The 18,926-nt window shown below is 49.9% G+C and overlaps 3 protein-coding genes across 3 annotated transcripts; 2 read left to right on the top strand and 1 right to left on the bottom strand.

Moving 5' to 3' along the window:
- Positions 1 to 2,655: 2,655 nt before the first annotated feature.
- ALT_4349 (1,3-beta-glucanosyltransferase gel4) lies at positions 2,656 to 6,723 on the top strand (the record flags this gene model as incomplete). The annotated part of the gene is made up of 10 exons (XM_033561173.2): positions 2,656 to 2,733; positions 2,795 to 2,832; positions 2,884 to 2,909; positions 2,961 to 4,413; positions 5,067 to 5,508; positions 5,565 to 5,625; positions 5,677 to 5,912; positions 5,971 to 6,367; positions 6,421 to 6,552; positions 6,608 to 6,723. 10 exons carry the CDS (start codon positions 2,656 to 2,658, stop codon positions 6,721 to 6,723), a joined length of 2,979 nt encoding a protein of 992 aa, XP_033417064.2.
- A 118-nt stretch (positions 6,724 to 6,841) lies between these two features.
- On the bottom strand, positions 6,842 to 9,217 carry ALT_4348 (transcription factor domain-containing protein; the record flags this gene model as incomplete). Its single annotated transcript, XM_033561172.2, has 5 exons — positions 6,842 to 7,609; positions 7,654 to 8,169; positions 8,219 to 8,879; positions 8,959 to 9,087; positions 9,150 to 9,217. 5 exons carry the CDS (start codon positions 9,215 to 9,217, stop codon positions 6,842 to 6,844), a joined length of 2,142 nt encoding a protein of 713 aa, XP_033417063.2.
- Positions 9,218 to 14,379: 5,162 nt separating this feature from the next.
- On the top strand, positions 14,380 to 16,868 carry ALT_4347 (putative C6 transcription factor; the record flags this gene model as incomplete). The annotated part of the gene is made up of 4 exons (XM_033561171.2): positions 14,380 to 14,777; positions 14,833 to 14,944; positions 14,999 to 15,714; positions 15,785 to 16,868. The coding sequence occupies 4 exons, from the start codon at positions 14,380 to 14,382 to the stop codon at positions 16,866 to 16,868; spliced, it is 2,310 nt and encodes a 769-aa protein (XP_033417062.2).
- Between the last annotated feature and the right edge of the window lie 2,058 nt (positions 16,869 to 18,926).

The following is an 18,926-nucleotide window of genomic DNA, read 5'->3' as shown; positions in this document are numbered from 1 at the left end:
AAGCAAAGCAAAAGCGAAAAAAGGGATGACATGATGATTGTCTCAAAGGCGCGAAGAATACTTGGCAGAACTGTCCTTTGCTTGGCGATTTTCATCCACTCGACAGATTTATATCGTCGTTGTTACGGAGAGGACATTATTATTGGCGAATGTGTTACACAGCCACAACAAGCGTGCGTTTAGATCCTCTGGATAGCGTTTCCTGGACGCGCGGAGAACCATGATCCATCATTATTGAGTATGTGGCTGCTGCAAGTCTGCAACGAGATCGGGTCAATCCAGTACCCCTTATCAGAGGTGATCTTCTACGTTTCAACAAGTTCAGCGGTCACTAGATGTTTGTAGAGGTTGTCTACGATAGTATTAGCTAGTCATCAAAGATGTGCACTCCTATTTATTGGCGCTCTGGTTCTGATTTATGAGGCGCCAGATCAGGAATGTTAGTTATTCGCAACTAGTAGCAGGTCGTAATAGTGGCTCCTTAGTAGATCCTAATCATATTCTAACCGATTAAGGTTGGCTCTCAATGCTCAGAAAGTCAATCCCCTGTGTGCTTTGGAGAGCCATTTTGCTACGTCTCTCAAAAATGGGCACATACTGTATACATTGGTTTATCAGATTACTGATTAATCTGATCACACCGTACTCCTTATGAAGACAGTGGCTTGATTTATTTTGAAGTCAGAAGTCTGAGTTTCATCGAATCTGGTTGATTACAGTACCATCAGTGGGTCTGGGATAGATTGAGTCCATACGGAGTACTCTGAAGCATGTCCGGGAACCAAGCCACATCACCAGCCACAATGAACCACATCAGCCACGTTTTAGTATTCAATCTTTGCCTCTAAAAGGCTCAGCTCTTGACTTCAACGGATGTCAAGAACCCGGGAGCACCATCATGCGTGAAGTTTCCTGTCTGCCTCGTGGATTTGTCCCTACTATAGTGTGCAATCAATAATACCCAAGTCGTCGTGCAACAAGACACGTCAGTAGCACTTGCATCTGTCAATGTCTGCTGATCAAGACACTGCTGAATTCAAGTCGTCAGTACTCGTGTCCGACCCTTGCGCCATGATGTGGTGAGATTGTGAGCTGTTTTCTTGCAGTTGCTGCCATGTTTAACAGAGGCATCTTGTAGTCTACGACAAATATATCCTTAATGCTCACCGCTATATATGGCCTAAATCACTGCGGTGAATCCACTTGAGGGTATATTTCGCCGCGGTACGTCATTGGGATAATCTGGATCTAGCAACGCAGCACATCATGCAAAGTATGTGACTGAAAAGAAAAGCAGAGACATCATTGCACATGGGAGTCAAGCTTGTTGTCTGTGCATACGACTCCCAAGGCCATGGCTGCATGTTTGCATAAACTACTCCGTAAGATTACCTATGTGCGGATGACTAATAATACAGTTGCCTGAAAATTTTTTTATTACCTGTTCTGTGGGTTCGAGGGCGGTTCCAGACCCTGAAACCCTGGTCGCCCGTCCCTGGTAAGACGATGTATTGCCCAGGGGTGTGTATCATTAGGTACCTTGGTTGTTGAGGATAGAAATACTGCTCAAAAAGGACTCGCATAATAATAATATGCCTTGCGAACTATTTTGCCCAGTCCTACTTCCATTGCGGTGGTAGTAAACCAACTTGTAGGTCTTCGACCTGAGCCACGGATGCTCACATAATCGAAGTTGCCGATTTTTAGGAGCTCATGATTCAGGACAAGCCGGACAAGCCGGACAAGACTGACAAGCCGGAACTTGAGAGAGCGAAGCAACACTGATGCCCCTATTCCTCAGCCAAGCTACTTCCACAAGACAACTGGGCAAAGGTAAGCACACAGGGTACAGCGTAATTCCATTCTTACAATACAGGCCCCGTGTCAACGACGAATCAGCACCCTGGACCCTGGCGCTAAGTTTCGAAGGCCCCGCAGTTATATCACCGAGAATGTCCATCCTTTGTCTCTGGACGTATCATTTGCTTCCTCCCAGTGATTGCTTTGATTGTTCTCAAGCAATGATCATTATTTACATACACAGGATGCTTGGCGATACACCAGATTTCCCACCTTGGATACTCTCAAGTGAGACAATTGTGACAATGGTCTCCATCAACTGTAGTAAGAAGATGGACGCCCAGTCAGTAAACGCCCAATCATCAATCCACCATGCTCACCAGATGTCTCAATGTTCCAAAGAATCAATTGGATGATTGACAGTCAAGTGTACTATTTATAATCGGCTAGTGACTAGGTAATATTATTACAGGGGCTGCTTACTACTCCGTACATACTCCAGTAGTTTAGTCCTCCCAAGTGCTTGCCTTGGTGCCTGCTCCGGCTTCTCCTTTCCCATCTTCTTCTCTGTCATCCCCGTACTTTCTTCTTCCTCTCCTTCTTCGTCTTCTCGACATCCTTTCTTTCCCTCCTTGTATTCTATTTTCCCTCTTGGGACTCCAACCATTCAACGGCTCATCGTGTACCCGCCGTCAGTCACTCGTTGTCTATATTCTGTCATTTTCTTCCTAAGAACCCTGTGGGTTTGATATCAACTGGGTTTACGGACCGAGACGATCAACCCACTCTTCGCAGATCATCAACATCATCTTTCATCTGAAATTGAGTACGCCCTTCGTTTAAATCACATACAACATGAAGTTCGTTTACGCCGCCGCCGGTGCTTCCCTCGTGGGCAGCGCGCTGGCAACACTGCCCGCCATTGAGGCTAAGGTATTGAAAGCCTGTTGCTGGACGATCGCATTGGACGCTGACTCCTATGTACTTGATATAGGGCAACAAGTTCTTCTACTCCAACAACGGAACAGAATTGTAAGTTTGCCTGTCGCTCAGCGTCATCGTTCAGTGACTGACCGGCTTTAGCTTCATTCGCGGTGTTGCCTACCAACGTATGTCCCAGAGAGATCCCATTGATCGACCCCGAAACTAATCCAGTGCAGAGGAGTACCAGGCCAACGGCACAACTTCCGAGAACTCCGACTACACCGATCCTCTGGCCAATGTTGACAGCTGCAAGCGTGACATTCCCTACCTGAAGCAGCTGCGTACCAACGTCATCCGTACCTATGCTGTCGATCCTACCAAGAACCATGACGAATGTATGAAGCTGCTGGACGATGCCGGCATCTACCTGATTACCGATCTGTCCGCACCATCCGAGTCCATCAACCGTGCGGACCCTTCCTGGAATACTGACCTGTACAAGCGCTATACCAGCGTCATTGACGCCTTTGCCAACTACAGCAATGTCATTGGCTTTTTCGCGGGTAACGAGGTCGCCAATGACAACAACAACACCAATTCTATTGCGTACGTGAAGGCTGCCGTGCGAGACATGAAGTCGTACATCAAGTCCAAGAACTATCGCTCCTCCCTGGCTGTCGGATACGCCACCGACGACGACGCCCATATCCGTGCTGACTTGGCCGACTACCTTGTCTGTGGTGATAAGGAGAGCTCTATCGACATGTTCGGCTACAACATTTACGAGTGGTGCGGTGAATCTTCCTTCGAGACGTCCGGTTACAAGGAGCGCACTGAGGAATTTTCCAAGTACCCTGTCCCTGCTTTCTTCTCGGAGTACGGCTGCATTGACCCCAAGCCACGCAAGTTTACCGATGTCCCCGCTCTGTTCGGTCCCCAGATGAACGACGTCTGGAGCGGTGGTATTGTCTATATGTACTTCCAGGAGGCCAACGACTACGGTCTGGTTTCGGTCAACGGCGACAGTGTCAAGACCAAGGAAGATTTCTCCTACCTGTCCTCTCAGATGCAGAAGGTGACGGCCACCGGTGTGAACAGTGCAAGCTACACTCCCGCCAACACTGCCGTTCCTACCTGCCCTTCGGTCGGTACCAAGTGGGAAGCCTCCAACAAGCTGCCTCCTACTCCCAACAGTGAGCTGTGTGACTGCATGGTCGAGACTCTGTCCTGCACTGTGAAGGATTCTGTGGACGAGGAGAAGTACGGTGACCTTTTCGACTACCTCTGCGCCGCCGGTGTGTGCGGTGGAATCAACTCCAACTCCACCAGCGGTGACTACGGAGCTTACAGCGTCTGCAGTCCCAAGCAGAAGCTCTCCTTCGTCATGAACCAGTACTACAAGAAGAACAACAAGGCTGCGACCGCCTGTGACTTTGATGGCAAGGCCCAGACCAAGAAGGCTGCTGATGCCTCGGGCTCTTGCTCCTCTCTGATCAGCCAGGCCGGAACTGCTGGCACTGGTTCCGTGACCGCCGGTGCCACTGGCGGCTCCGGCTCCGGCAGCGCCAGTGCGACTTCCAAGGGAGCCGCCGGTGTTGCCGCTAGCCCCATGGCTGTCAAGGTCGGCAACTGGCAGTTTGGAGCCTACATTGCCACTGCTCTCTTTGCCGGTGTCGGTATGCTTGTATTGTAGGTGAAACAGATTTGAGACGGATGCAGTAGAGGGGTTGTCGTTTGTGTGGTTTTAGATTTTGTTTGAGTACATACTTTTTTAGCAAGTAGTGTGGTGCTTCCATTCCTTTCGACAGGAACTTTGCTTTTATACCTGACCACCTGGCGGTCTCTTGGACATTAGTTGAATGAATGATTTAGTTGATACTCTGCGTTTATAGGTTATGGACCGGCCATGGTAGATATTAATCTAAGCTGCCGCCAAGGTAGAAGTTGGAGAGATTAGAAGGCCAAAGGGCTGCCCGGCAGCTAATATATTTATATGGAACGGTTTGAGAAATGATAAGCAACTAACCACCTACAACGGTTCCCGACTTTTCAGTATAAGCGATGGTCATAATATACCAGAAGCTATTACCAGAGAAGGGATGTTGTGCTGGTAACCGAGTCTCGGTGCCAGTCACCGAAGTATAACTGCAGCAAAGTGGATCTCGCAGAACTCACCCTCGGCCTCACACTCGGCATGCCGAACACTTCCCGGAAAAGAATCCGTCATAGTACATATTTATGTCACGACTCCTCTACCCAGACGGCTGAATTGGAATTGAACCTATGAATCTTGATCTTGAGAAATGGGTCAAGATTCCGACCTAAGTCATGACAAGCCCAAGCCCATCTGCCGCTGCGGCACCTCTCGACCCCGAAAAGAACAACACACCAGACAGACACATCCTCCCACTCTGGCGCAAATGCATCATCCTCTTCGTCGTCAGCTGGATGACCTTCGTCGTCACCTTCTCCAGCACATCGCTCCTCCCCGCGACGCCCGAGATCGCAGCCGACTTGAACACCACGCCCGAACTCCTGAATGTCACGAACGCCGGGGTGTTATTGGCGATGGGCTTCTCGTCGCTTATTTGGGGGCCGGTCACTGCGCTGCTGGGGCGCAGGATTGCGTATAATATTGCGATTGGGGCGCTTTTTGGGTGTTCGGTGGGTACGGCGGTTGCGGGGGGGAGTAGTGTATTTACGGCTTTTAGGGTCCTGGGTGGGTTGACGGGGACGTCGTTTATGGTGCAGGGGCAGACTATCCTGGCGGATATTTTTGAGGCGGTTTGTATATTCCTTCTGGTTGTTGGTGATAGGGTCAGGGCTGATTGCGGTGGTAGAAGGTTAGAGGCACGGCGGTTGGGTTCTTTATGGCTGGGACGGTGACGGGGCCGGCGATTGGTAGGTAATACCTCTCTGATGCTTTGTGTGGTTGAAGTTGACGGCCGGTAGGACCATGTATCGGCGGCTTGGTGGTGACCTTTGCCCACTGGCGGGTCATCTTCTGGGTGCAGGTTGCCATGGCCGGGTTGGGCCTCGTGCTTTCACTGCTTTTCGTCCCGGAGGTCAAGAAGAGAGAAGGCGAGGGCGAAGGTGTCCCACGCCCGTCTTCCCTGCGAGAGGTCCTTGCCATGTTCAACCCCGTCCGTATTTTCCGGCAGTGGTTGTATCCCAACGTCTTTCTATGCGTATGTACCTACCTGCGTGCCTGCCTGCCACCAAAAAGGAAGAGACTGACTGAGACAGGACCTAACCTGTGGCCTCCTCGCGATCTTCCAGTACGGCCTTCTCACCTCCGCCCGCGAGATCTTCAACCCCCGCTTCAATCTCACCTCTGCCCTTGTCAGCGGCCTCTTCTACCTCGCGCCCGGCGCGGGATTCCTCCTGGGGAGTATCCTCGGTGGACGACTATCCGATCGTACCGTCAAACGGTATATCGCTCGACGCGGGGGGCTGCGTCTCCCGCAGGATAGATTGAACAGCGGGCTGGCGACGCTGTGCGGGGTGCTGCCCGTCGCGGTGCTGGTTTATGGTTGGACGCTTGAGAAGAGGGCGGGGGGCATGGCTGTGCCCGTCATTGCGGCGTTCTGGGCTGGAGTGGGTCTCATGGGCTCGTTTAATGGGTTGAATACGTATGCTGCTGGTGAGTTTTCCTTGGTGAAGGTAATGGTGATGCGGATTTTGATTATGTGGTAGAGGCGATTCCCGAAAGACGGTCTGAGGTCATCAGTGGGAAGTATATCGTGCAGTACTTATGTTCGGCCGGCAGCAGTGCGGCCGTTGTACCCCTGATCAAGGTGATTGGGGTGGGCTGGACGTTTACAATATGTGAGTGACACTTCATTTGAGGTCGCAATTCCGGAGACAAACTGACTGGTTGAAGGTGTGGTCTTGTCGCTGCTTGGGGGAGGATTTGTGTTTTGTATCACGCGCTGGGGGAGAGTTATGCAGCTGTGGGCTGAGGAGAACTTTCATCTAGATGGGAAGACTGGGCTATAGATTGTGTCGCGGTGCGCTGATTGACGAGTGATGACCGATATATAATAGACGATAGACGACAGGCGATGAAGCATAGATTCATACATCATGTTCTGTTGCGTTGCCAGAGTGTGTACAGTTATAGGCCATGACTAGTATACATGCTCTCCGTGTCGTTCATAAACGTGTCCACCGAATGCAACAGTCCCAAGTCGAAATCTGACTGCGCGAGAAAGTCCTGCATTGTCGGCTCCAGAAATGTCATTGCGGTTGGCAATCCTACTGCGGCTTCGTGAATCGAAACCCCAGGCGCTAGGTTGCCATACCCATTGTATCCCGGGCTACTGTTCAGCTCATTGTCTGCTCTGATAATCGGCCCAGGTCCCGGTGGCAATGGAGCGGTTTCATCAGTATGAGGTTGCGTAGGAACGACAGAGGGGGCCGGAATGTTTCCTGGCCCCAGAGCTTCTGCTCCGTTTCTCCTCGCTTCCTTTCTGCGCCTATCGTCCCCATACCGTTCGAGACAGTATTTGACTTGCTCGAGATTCTGGTAGAACTCCGAGGCCGCAAGATTGCCGTTCTCACTCATCGACTGCAGCACAGCCAGACCGGTCTCAAAGGCGCCTAGGTCGTTTCGACTGCCGATGGGCAGCAAGCTGGACATTGCAAGCACTAAAGAAGCCGAGAAGAGGTAGTGCGCGTGAAAATAGCCAAATACCGGAACGGAGCCGTTGATGTAGCGCGTGAGTATCAGGGAGTGACTGTGACGGGCTGCATGTATACACGCTTCACCCAGAGTCCAGACGGGTTGCGAGATGGTATTGTCCTTGCTCGTGGGGGTCGTGTCGGACTCGCTGACTTTGATGAGCAGGTGAAGGAGGGTTGGACGGGTTGTTAGTATGACGCACTGTTCAAGTCAGTATTGTTCTGGACGAAGAGAGAGCCAAATACCTGGTTGAAAGCCAGATGCAGAGAGCTGATATGTTTCGTGTTCATCTCAGGGTCGTTTTCGTTCAGTCGCAAATGGTCGGGTAGCGTATCTACCCAATTCTTCAATGCTTTTAACAGCTTCTGCACGCGCTGGAGAAATGTCTCGCTGTATTTGCGTCGGCTGTAGAGTTTTGCAATAGTTTCGCCGACAATCCGAGCGAGCTCTATATTGGCTTTCTGATAGTCTGGGTCGGAGAATTGCTCATCATGCAACTGCGCCGGGCTTATCTTGGACGGCATGTCCACGTGGATATCATCATCAAGAATCTGGGATGGCATTCCCATCTTTGATCCCCACATGCGATCAAAGATGTAGATAGTCCACCAAATCCGCACTCGATGTTGGCGCTCCACAGGGTCGATGAGCTGCGACTCGGGAATGTTATGATTCAACCCAATCTGCAAACTCAAGCGCATCGCGCTGCCGATCAACACATACGCCGAGTGGCGTCGATTGAGATAGTAGGAGAACAATGACTTGATGGTCAGTTTTCTTTCTTGAATGGGTGAGGGACTAGGAACAAACCAGCAACAAGAGCGTCTCCAAATGGGTAATGCTTGTTCTCTCTGGCAATACCTGAACCAAACTGAGGGCGCGCGCAAAATACGAAGTCCCTGGCACCCTCGAACCAGACAGGGGTTCTGTGCGGATCGAATAAGCTTCTCCAAAAGCGAAAAGAGCAAAGAATTTGCACTGGTTGACCTTGCAGTCAAAGTCACCCGTGCGATATATTTCCTCAAGCTTCTCCAAGGTCGATTTACGCAGTAACAGATGATAAAGACATCCAATCTGACGCAGCACGATCTTCACCAGAAGTCGAGCTTGCTGAAGGCTCGGCCACTGTACATACACCTCGTTGGCTGCGGCGATATTCGCTTCCTTGACATACTGCATCCGAGGTATATGAGGTGTCGTGTTACTGCCTGTCAGAAAACGACGAAAACGAGTAGCAAAAGCCGTGCAGGCTGCCTCGCCGATGAAGATAGGCGGCGCGGATGGATCGTACGGATGGAACCATGCACGGTCACCGATCAGTGGGTTACGGACACTAGTATTGCTTTCATCTGGCTGCTCTGTGAGTCGTGATTCACTTGCTTCGGCGTCATGGGTCGGTTCGGCCGGGTTCGCCGAGGGGGTCGATTGTTCCTTTAGACGTCGATTCTCCGAAATCAGACTTTCCAGATAACTACACACATAGTCAGCAACAAAGCCTGTTCGTCCGAGAGTCTGGAACTGTAATTTATTAAGAAATGTCCTTCGCATACCTTTCGCTCACTTTGACCTGGTGATCGCGATGGGTATATGTGCACTCATCTGCACAACCCACCATGCGGCATTTGGCGCATGGCTGCTCTCCAGAGCACTTGATCTTATGCGCATGGCACCGCTGGCAGCTAATGATCATCTCACGAGAGCGTTAGATGCCATATTTTCGCCAAGAGAGATGGTGACGCACGCAATGAACTTCCTCCGCTTGGAGGATTCATCTGTCTCCGCGCTCTGAGTGTTCTTCCGCCTGTTCATCTGTCATGACATTTCGATCACTTTGATCGAAAGCAATAAATTCTCGTGACGGCCTGACAGACAATGTACAGCACTTTTCTCACAGTTCTTAGCAGATTCTGAACTTTCATGAGCCACTCGAGGGGGTTGTGTCCAAAGTGCCAAGAACTCGGCTGCACTCGCCGAACTAAACCTCTCTCTTTATCCAATCAGAACACAGTCAACGACGCACAAGACATCGAAGGCAACGTTCAGGTTACTTTCAAGTGCGATATGAAAGAATGCGGTATGACTGATATTGCTGCACTTTCTTCTGAAAATTTCTATACAGTGGCTGTTACGGAATGATAAGGCCCTCAAGACTATCTTGAAGGGAAATCATGCAAGAAAATGAAGTATAGCTTAAAGCGAAGCCAGTCACTTCTCATGGATTGAAGCAGATTTGATACCGGAGGGCTGCGAGATAGCACTCGAGGACTTCCGCTTACGTTTGAGTCCCAAAGGCTGGGTATAGGATGAACAATAGCAAAACGCTCTTAGCAATTATTCTCGTGTTCGACCTCAAGTCTTGTCGAAGAGTTCTCTGGGTCTCATGGTAGAAGGTGCGTTGAAACCTTTCCAATGACGATTTCCTGTATGGCGCGTTATTCTAAATCACCATTGTCAGCCTTTAGCAGCCATCTACATTTGTGGATATCCCCGTCTCGAGTAACAGAGGCTGGCCAACCCGCGCAAGGTTCGACCTAATATGATATTCCATTGTGCTGAGTTCGACGGATATCCCGACCGACAGGGAGAGAGCTGCATCGCTTGTGTTTCTGAAAAATAGAAAGACGTACTACGAGAGTGCTGTCCAGGGAACGCAAGAAAGTATGTGACTAAAACCCATTGATAATGCAGTAGACACTGGTTCCAGCCCAGACACCGTCTGGGGAATTGTACGGGTTGATTTGTTTCTTGCAGCTGAGGAGAACAGACCTGACTGCCCCAAAGCTATTCAGGATTCGCAACTCACGTCGGGACTCACAGCCCAGCATGCTTTATTATGGTCACGGTGCTTGAACACCTCAATCTCCTGTTCTTGTATGTTTCAAGCGCACCAATGAGTCAATGAGCCCAGCGGCGCTTCTCCGAGTATTGTGCCCACGAACAGTTCTGTAAGATATTCTGTCACCGGGACTTGAGTAACGCAACAAACATGTTGATCCCAGACAATGCCGTCGCGAGTCCGTCTTCTCGAGGCTGACGGATTCCGAACTCGAATGCCTAAAACGATCATCCCGTATTCGGTCTTCAGATGCTTCAATTGGCACACTGCCGGGGATACACCAGTCACCCTCAGTTCTTGGAAGTAGATATATTTTCAGGGAAGCTTCGGCTGTAGTACGCGTCATTTGAATCCTTACTGGCCCCAATGACGGGAGCTATCGGTCGGTAACATCGAACGAGGCCTCTAGGAAAGCTCATGGACTGCTTAGAGAGACGAGATAGCATGATGATCGTGACCGGAACGAATCTGGGGTAGGTGCATGTCTTGGTTCTGCGCGTTGAGCTTGAAATTACGCCTGGAATGGACGACGGGCCGGACAAGTCAGATGGCATTACAGTGACGCGTCTCTTTGCTTCTGGGGGTCACCAGCCACGTTAGTAAGTTTAAGCGAATAATGAGTTGTCTTCTCGTTATAGTCACGCCCTTGACAACGGGATGAGGAGGTCAACACGACGATTTCTAGACCACCATCCAGCGAGAAAGGGGGCCGGAGAGCCACGCAACCTACCCTGCCTGTAAAAAGCATATCTTTCTGAAGACGTTCAATTTTGTATCACCGGGTAGTTTGAAGGTGGAGAAAAAACAGGATAAAATGAGGGAGGCAAGTTGGGGGAGCGAGAGAAACTGGCCTGCCTCCTACAGCAAGTAGGACAAGGCTTCAAAGAAGCCAGAGGGAGGATCAAAACCAGCACAGCTAGATGATCAGTACAGCAGACAGGCGAATCTCTCAGTTTTGAGACTAGGAGAGAGCGGAGCGCACAGATTCCTTCTGAAGGTCACCCGATCAGCCACCTCTACTCGTAGTGAATATTGTCATGCAGACTTCTTTCTCTCTGGATAGGTCCTCTAGTGAATCGTAACCGTCCCAGAGAAATCACAAGAGAAAGATGGGCCTTGGGGAAATTCTGTTGGTCAATGTAGAAAGGGCAGGCCCACGGTAGGTAATCTTAGCATCGGTCGGATTTCTTCTCCAGTGCCAATTGAGTGGACAGACGGCTAGACGGGATCCTCCATCTTCACCCTTCTCTTTCTTCCCGCTGGGTCGTTAACGTGGCTAAGAAAGCATCACCGACCTCTGATAGAAATAAAGGTCTCTCTCCCCTGATATTTCTTCCCTTATACTTCTCCCAAACTCACAATATCATGCGGACTGTCAGGAGCATGGGTCTGTTTCCTGCACCACCGAATTAGCCTAGAGTCGACCGCTCTGACATCATCACCGCATCAGAAAGCCGCTCCACAACCATCGGTTCTCCTAACGCTTTCTTTCTCGCTAAAAAACGTCTCCTACAGTGTCCCTCAGTCAAAGTCCCCTTGGCCATTGTGCCATTGGGTTACGGAGGATCTCCGCAATGATTGATTGGAGAGATCATCACTGGTGGATCCCCTCAGTGTGCCACTGGGGTTGTGAGTGAAGGAGGTGGCAACATCAGCCAGTCATGACAGCGAAGGCCTTACGATTATACTTTGAAGTCGAGCCATGATCGAAATTCGATGAAATTCGATGATCAGCACAGACGAGTTCCCATGCCACACGCCCGTCCCTGAGTTTAGAAGATAAACACTGGTCAGTGCAGCTCTGAGAACGCACGGCTCTGGGAATTTTGTGCTTTTAAGCGACACGAGATGGGTGGAATCCAAAATTTGGCAGGAGAATCCATTTTGCTGACGGGTATTGTTGCTTCGTAGTCTGCTCATTTATGCCCGTTTGTTAGTCTGTTGACAATCATGCCTACTTGAGTGCGGCTCAACCGCCACGAGGAAAAGGGCATGGTCGCGTCGTTCTCCCCAATCGTGTCTCTCCTACCTCACCAAACGGCCCATACTGTGTACCGATCTCGATAAGGTCACTTCGCTGGTCACTTCGCTTTCCGCTGCTCAATCCACTGCCGTCGTGTGACAAAAACTCGAGCGTTAAAGGAGGCCGATCTAGATTGACCCACTGTTTCGGGGAGCATGCATATCTTATCCGTTGACACCATTTTCCAGCCGGCAGTAATCGCTATACGTCTTGGATCATGTTGTGCTGCGCTGATTCCGCAATATCGCGCCTTCCTCAATCCCGAATCACATCCGCGCGTATCCTGGTCGACCCTCGACTCTCGATTGTCTATCTGTCCTGGGTTGTGCGCTATAAATCGTCAATGTCATGACCGGAAGAGAATAACAACCAAAAAACCACTATCGGCCAGTTCTGTGACTGCTTCTCACATATAACCGTCACCGAGAAAAAATTGTCCTGTTTCATCACTGTGAGTTACATCATAGTAATGGCAACTCAGTATCTCAGTATCTTCTGGCGCCCCTGGAAGCTTTGAAAGGATCGCAAATTCTGGTTCGGAGCGAGGCGGTTGATTTAGTGACAAGATCGTTCATGGCAGACAGAAAATCGTGCTGGTCGCAGCAAAAACGGACTCGGATTCATGCACCTCGGCACTGGCCGAATGCATATCACTTCGTATTTGCACTGCTGCGGGTGGCTTCGATAGACAGCGACGCACGACATACTCTCTCGCGATCGAGACCATCTCCATTAGTTGAGGGTGGCTACTCTATCCTCGTCTCATGTGCTTCATCACGATTGGCACTATTTGAGCATGAATTCCAACGCTTGAGCTCTTATCGCTCGTCCTGCATCTAACACTGCTCGATATATGTGTGGAAGGAGAGGTCAAGCGGAATTCGAATTTCGAGAATATCGCACGGGCTCAAGGGCATGATGTCCTAGGATTTGCGTTGTCAGTATGGGCTAAGCCCTCGAATCAGTGCATAATTGCGCAAACCAGCTGTGGTCATTCGTTCCAGGTAAACATCAATATCTTTCCCTGGGACGATAGTAGCACCAATCGCTTCATAGCTCCTGAGAATTATTGTTCAGGACCGCGCTGGAAAGGTTCTGCTTCAGGCCCAGATGATGAGAAGTCGCTGAGATGACATCTTCTGGCGATTTCCTCTTGGATCTTTCCCCAACTTCTACTCAAATTCGGTTCTCGGACACCTTGCCATGCATCTTTGCGGAGGATTTGTAATCGCTTGTCTGAATGACACGCCAGCTAACTCGACAAGTGCGTAACACTACACTTATTGATTCACTCGTGGCCTTCGTCAATCGTCCGAGTATTCCGAGATAAACTGTCAAACTGCGAGTGTAATCAGGTCCGGAGAATGGCCACTGATATACCCCATCCTCAAAAAAAAAAAAAGAAAGAAAGAAAGAAAGAAAAAAGAAAGAAGGCTAGCGAGCCTGCATTGGGCTATTTGGCACATACGCATTCAATGCGCAACAGCTGTGTCATAATGATCGCTTTCTCCGTGACAAAAGTTTTATTAATCAATCAGGAACAGGAGTGGTATCCATAATTGATCAGATCATGAAGATCATCAGATAATGTGAACGAATTGGCGGCATGCCATGGATCAGCAGGATGGCAAAAAGGGCAGCGGGAGGAATGGAGTTTAAAAATTTCCTCCCGAATGTTCCTTGACCTCATTCTTATTTTCTATTACTATTTTCTTGCGTTCTGGATCCTTGGGGACTCCTTTCGTCTTGGTCAGATCGCCTAGGGATACTCTTGTTGTGTACAAAGACAGGTTGAGGTTGGATCCGAGCCGACTCCCGCCCGCCCTGTGGCGCAAGAAGGACCACGGCAATGAACTCCAGCCTACCACGATCGATCTTTCAGCAGACTTGGATGTCTCAACCAGAGTCCGAAGGGTCTGTCTCTTCTTGTTTGCTGGGTATCGAGCGTCGTATTATTATTACGGCTCTGAGATCTCTTCTCCTTTGCCGTGACCAGCATATTTCCTAGCTCCACACCTGCTCTGGGCTAGCGCGTGTTCACAAACCACGTCGCCTATTATTGAAGGTTGGGCGAAGGGGGGCCTCTCAAGTAGCCTTCTCATCCTTGAGAATATGACGGACCCTAATCGTCCTCCTTTTTTCTCCTACGGATCCCATCCATCTTCATCAGATTTCCAGGAGAATGAGACAGCATACGGTGACTGGACATCGTCTCAGTTCCCGCAAGCACACTTTGGACCTCAAATCAATTATGAACCGATCCCCAGCTATGTCGAAAACCCCGCAGGGCCCCGAGTCGGCACTGGGGAACGATCTGTGAACTCAAAAGTTGCCATACCCCGGTCAGCAAACCCCAGTAGTTGGACCAGCAGCGGGCGAGTCAGTCGGGCCTGCGAAAACTGTCGTGAGCAAAAGGCCAAGTGTAGCGGCCATCGCCCAACCTGTCAAAGATGCCAGGAGTCGGGAATCCGTTGCTCGTATGGCGACAGGAAGCGAGAGAAGATGGCAAAGTGCGTTTTTTGTCGTTCTCTTTGTTCCGAGAAGATTTCTAACAGTGGGTTATAGGCAGCTCAGTGAGCTGACGAACCAGGTTCAAGTCTACGAGGCTTTATTGCGCGATATTTATCCAAAGCTGGATCCCCAATCTGCGCAATATGTTGAGCAGATCCTGAACGAAGTCAGAACATCCCATTGCGCTTCCATGTTTTTTCGGGACTGACTGATATCACAGCAAAACCCCGATAACGATCAATTCTCTGGCCAACGAACTGCAACGCCATCTCCAGCTCTTAAATTATCTGATGCTGCGCGCGTCTCAAGCCCGGCCGCTTCTACTCCGGTCTTCTCGCTGGGAGCTTTAGACTACACCAGTGAGGATTTCAACCGTGATGAGAAGATTCAAGCCATGGGCTTCGTCGGCGAACATTCTGAGATTGCCTGGATCTACAGATTGAAAAGGCTGCTTGAGCAGATCTCTGTTGGGTCTAAAGAGAATGATGCTGATCGTCAGTCGGTTGCTTCCGCAAACTTTTTCCTGGATGATTCGGATATTACTGTGCTGGATGATATCGATCTCTCGCAACGTCCCTCGCAAACGGTTGCTGATCAGCTTGTGGACGAGTATTTCCAAGTTGTACACCCTTCCTTTCCGATTATCGGCAAATTGGTTTTTTTGAGACAGTACAGGTCGTTCTATTCTAGTCCTCACGTACGCCCAGGGAAGAGGTGGCTCGCAGTACTCAACCTGGTTTTCGCTATCGGCGCAAGATGTTCTCGCTATTCGCAGGGAACCAACAGGGGTGTGACAGATGATGAAACGCTATACTTCTCGCGAGCATGGAGACTGAGCATGAGTGACATTGCTCTGCTGGATCATCCAAATCTTCAGCAGGTGCAGGTGGAAGGGTTGACTTCATTCTATCTGTTATCTGTGGGACAGGTGAACCGGTAAGTGTTCCACACCACGACATCAATTTTGAGTTTCAAGCCTGACCGGAAGCGTCCTCACAACATCCAGGTCTTGGAGAATATGTGGCATTTCCTTACGTTCCGCTGTTACGATGGGATTGAACCTTCGGAGTGAGAGTAATACAATTGCTCATGTATCTAAGGAGACCCGTTATCGAGTCTGGTGGTCCCTTTTCATGTTGGATATCTCACTGTGTGTGATGACTGGCCGCCCACCGAGCAGTAGCGATGAATTCCGCACTACTCCTCCGCCGGTACCTTTCAAAGAGGAAGATTTTTCTGATGATCGAGTGGTTCAACTGATTGCTGATCACGAGGCGCGAGGCCTTTTCATGGAAGCTTTGGGCAAGACGACGGCCACGACGGAAACGGCATTGACACCTGAGACATCTGACCACCACCTGTTCAACGCGAATAGAGAATGTGAGCAAGTTGCATCCAGTGCAATCGAATCACTAACACCGAATATCTCGCTCTACTTTCTTCACAATGTCGAGTTAGGACTGATTCTTCGAGAGGCTGTGGACACCCTGTATGCTCCAGGAGTCGCTCGAAAACCTTGGCGTGAAATTGAACTAGCCGTTGCTGCACTCAATTCCAAGGCAGACATCTGGCTTTCCAGGCTTCCGCCTGCATTCCACTTCGAGACAGGCGCCCGTGTATTTGAGCAACAGAGGTTGAACTTGGCCTTCCGCTTTTACAGCACCAAGATCATAATAGCCCAACCCTGTCTTAGCCGCCTCACTCGGCAGACCCCGGGGTCAGAGCCACCCGGAGTTGCGTGCGAGACGATAGCGACCATGTGTGTCGATTTTGCGGCGCAGATGCTCGATCTTCTTCCTACAATACCCCAGGCATCATGGGTCTACCGTGTCTCTCCCTGGTGGTGCTTCTTACACTATCTGATGCAGTCAACCACCGTTCTTTTAACTCAACTATTACTTTTGTCAGAAGCGGGCACCGTCAGGTACAACCAAGTGCTAGAGCAAGTTTCCAAAGCGACTCGCTGGTTATCTGAAATGTCGACAAACGATCCATCTTCCGCAAGGGCGTGGCTCGTTTGCAGGGATCTTATCTCTCAACATGCCCCAGAGCTTGACCTTGGAGCCTTTTCAGAGCACCACAGAAATTAACCCCATAGCAACCGTGTTCCAGCATTGTGTGCATTTATACACGTGAGCCGCAGCTGACTCGTTGCAGTCATTCGTTATGTTAAGGCGTCTGCGCATAAAGACATCCACTCGAGCACAAATCCACCTGCCTTCCTTTCTCTCAACAGGGACAACCCATACCCTCCAGCATCGGGCCTCTGCGACAGAGATCGCTCTTTGTCAGTCCGTGGATAACGCAGGGATGGTCGTGCAATGAATATCATGCGGAATGACCGACCCCTTAGATTCGGGCGTTTACCAAGCCTCGCATCGCGAAAGATACATACCACTACTCCTACCTATAGAACTATGGTGTCAACTTTCAATAGATTACGATCTTTCCAAGATGTCTCCGGTATTCGATGGTATGACGGAAGCCTCCGCTTATCGTATGCGCTAAACCGCCTAGAAGACCAGTGCAACTACTGAAGGTGGAGTTTCTTCGTCGATGGGGCCACAGTTTCCCACTCCGCTCTTTCCAACGAACGTGTCCAAAGCCTTATTCAGTTCAGTGAGGGTCATTATTTATTATTATCGTGGCACTTGGCTTGGTGCTGCAGAGACTTTTACTAAGGCCCTCTGGCTGATTGTCGGACCAAGTTGAGCTCAGAACGCCAGATTACGAATACAAATCATTAACAACCGCTGCCAATGACGAATGGAGACATTTCTTACTTCTTTTCCCGCTCTTTTACTATTGCTCTTTCCCCCTAACTTCTCTTTTCCAAATCTCCAGATTTCTCTCTCCCTCAGTTGGGCTTTGTTGTCTCGCTATGCACACGTCATGCCTGCCGCAGCCCCCTGCACTCCGATAGGTGTAGGCGTTTGGGAAACCGACATGTCGACTGATTCGTACCTGAATTACACTTTACACTAACCTTTGGCGCACCAAAAAAATTGACCCTTGCCTACCCTGTAATGCAGCGGTCTATGCCGTATCATGTTGGGGAAGAGCGTCATCATACAGCCACAGTTTACAGCCTCTGAAATCATTGGCGCATTATTTGTTTCTCATTTTCCTTTTCCTAATAATTGGGAGGACCCGGTGAGATGGCACGAGAATCAAAAACAGTAAGAGACCGACCAACCTAAGCAACCCAAGCAACCCAAATTCCTTACATTGATAGTGGGCCTATCCCCACCGATCCGTCTCCTGCCATTTGCTGGGAGAGAGATCCGTGGCAGCGGTAAGGTGCTGCTAGCCCGATAGTTTATTAGCGAGATCCCCAAAACTGCCACCCGCCCGCCAGTTTGCTACTTGTCATTCTCCAGCAGTTCCATGGGTCGAGATAAGTGGACAATCCGAGGTTTTATATGATAAAATCTCCTGCCCCCTGGCCTATCCGACGTGAGCCGGCTCCAGATCTTTTCCCTTTACTTTTTTCTATTTTAATAACAAAACTCATGACTGTGGACTAATTTCGAGATTGTATGGTGAGTACGATCCATTTGTCCAGTTCGGCACACCAGTATCTATACGGTGAGTGCCACGGGGAGAAGAAGGAAGGTGCTTTCGCACGCCAGCTGCAAGTTGTCGTCATAAGGCGCCGTGCTTCGCATTCTGATTGGAGCTCATTCCAAGATTCTTCCATGGTCTCCAAAGGATCGAAAAACTAGGTACAGGGTCACGAACTTTGAGGCAGCATCTGCGTGAGACTAAATGAAGCCCCGGATGTGACTCTCTCTGCGTCACAAGGTGCCTAGAAACCGGTGTACAATCATACACATGAAATGAGAAATACTGAAAGACTACCTTGCAGGTACTAACCAGTCATTCAGCCAAAATGCACCACTCGAGCGACCTCATCCAGGCAAAGTGCTTTGGCTGATAGTGGTGCCTGGCGAATGACATCGGGGAGGAGCTCGTTGAAGGACTGGCAATTTTCAAGACATTGTCTGACGGAATATCGAAGATAGGCTGCTTCACATGCATGGATCGCTGACAAATACATCTATATACAGGAGGACGTAATGAGAAATGGCCCCCAATCTTGAAAATTGGATTCAGAAGGGGTCATTTTTGTTGCGAACATCTACCCA

Source organism: Aspergillus lentulus, assembly GCF_001445615.1.
Source record: "Aspergillus lentulus DNA, contig: Alt08, strain: IFM 54703, whole genome shotgun sequence".
NCBI lineage: Eukaryota > Fungi > Ascomycota > Eurotiomycetes > Eurotiales > Aspergillaceae > Aspergillus > Aspergillus lentulus.
The sequence above is the reverse complement of the archived record's forward strand: the minus strand, read 5'-3'. Positions and strand labels throughout refer to the sequence as shown.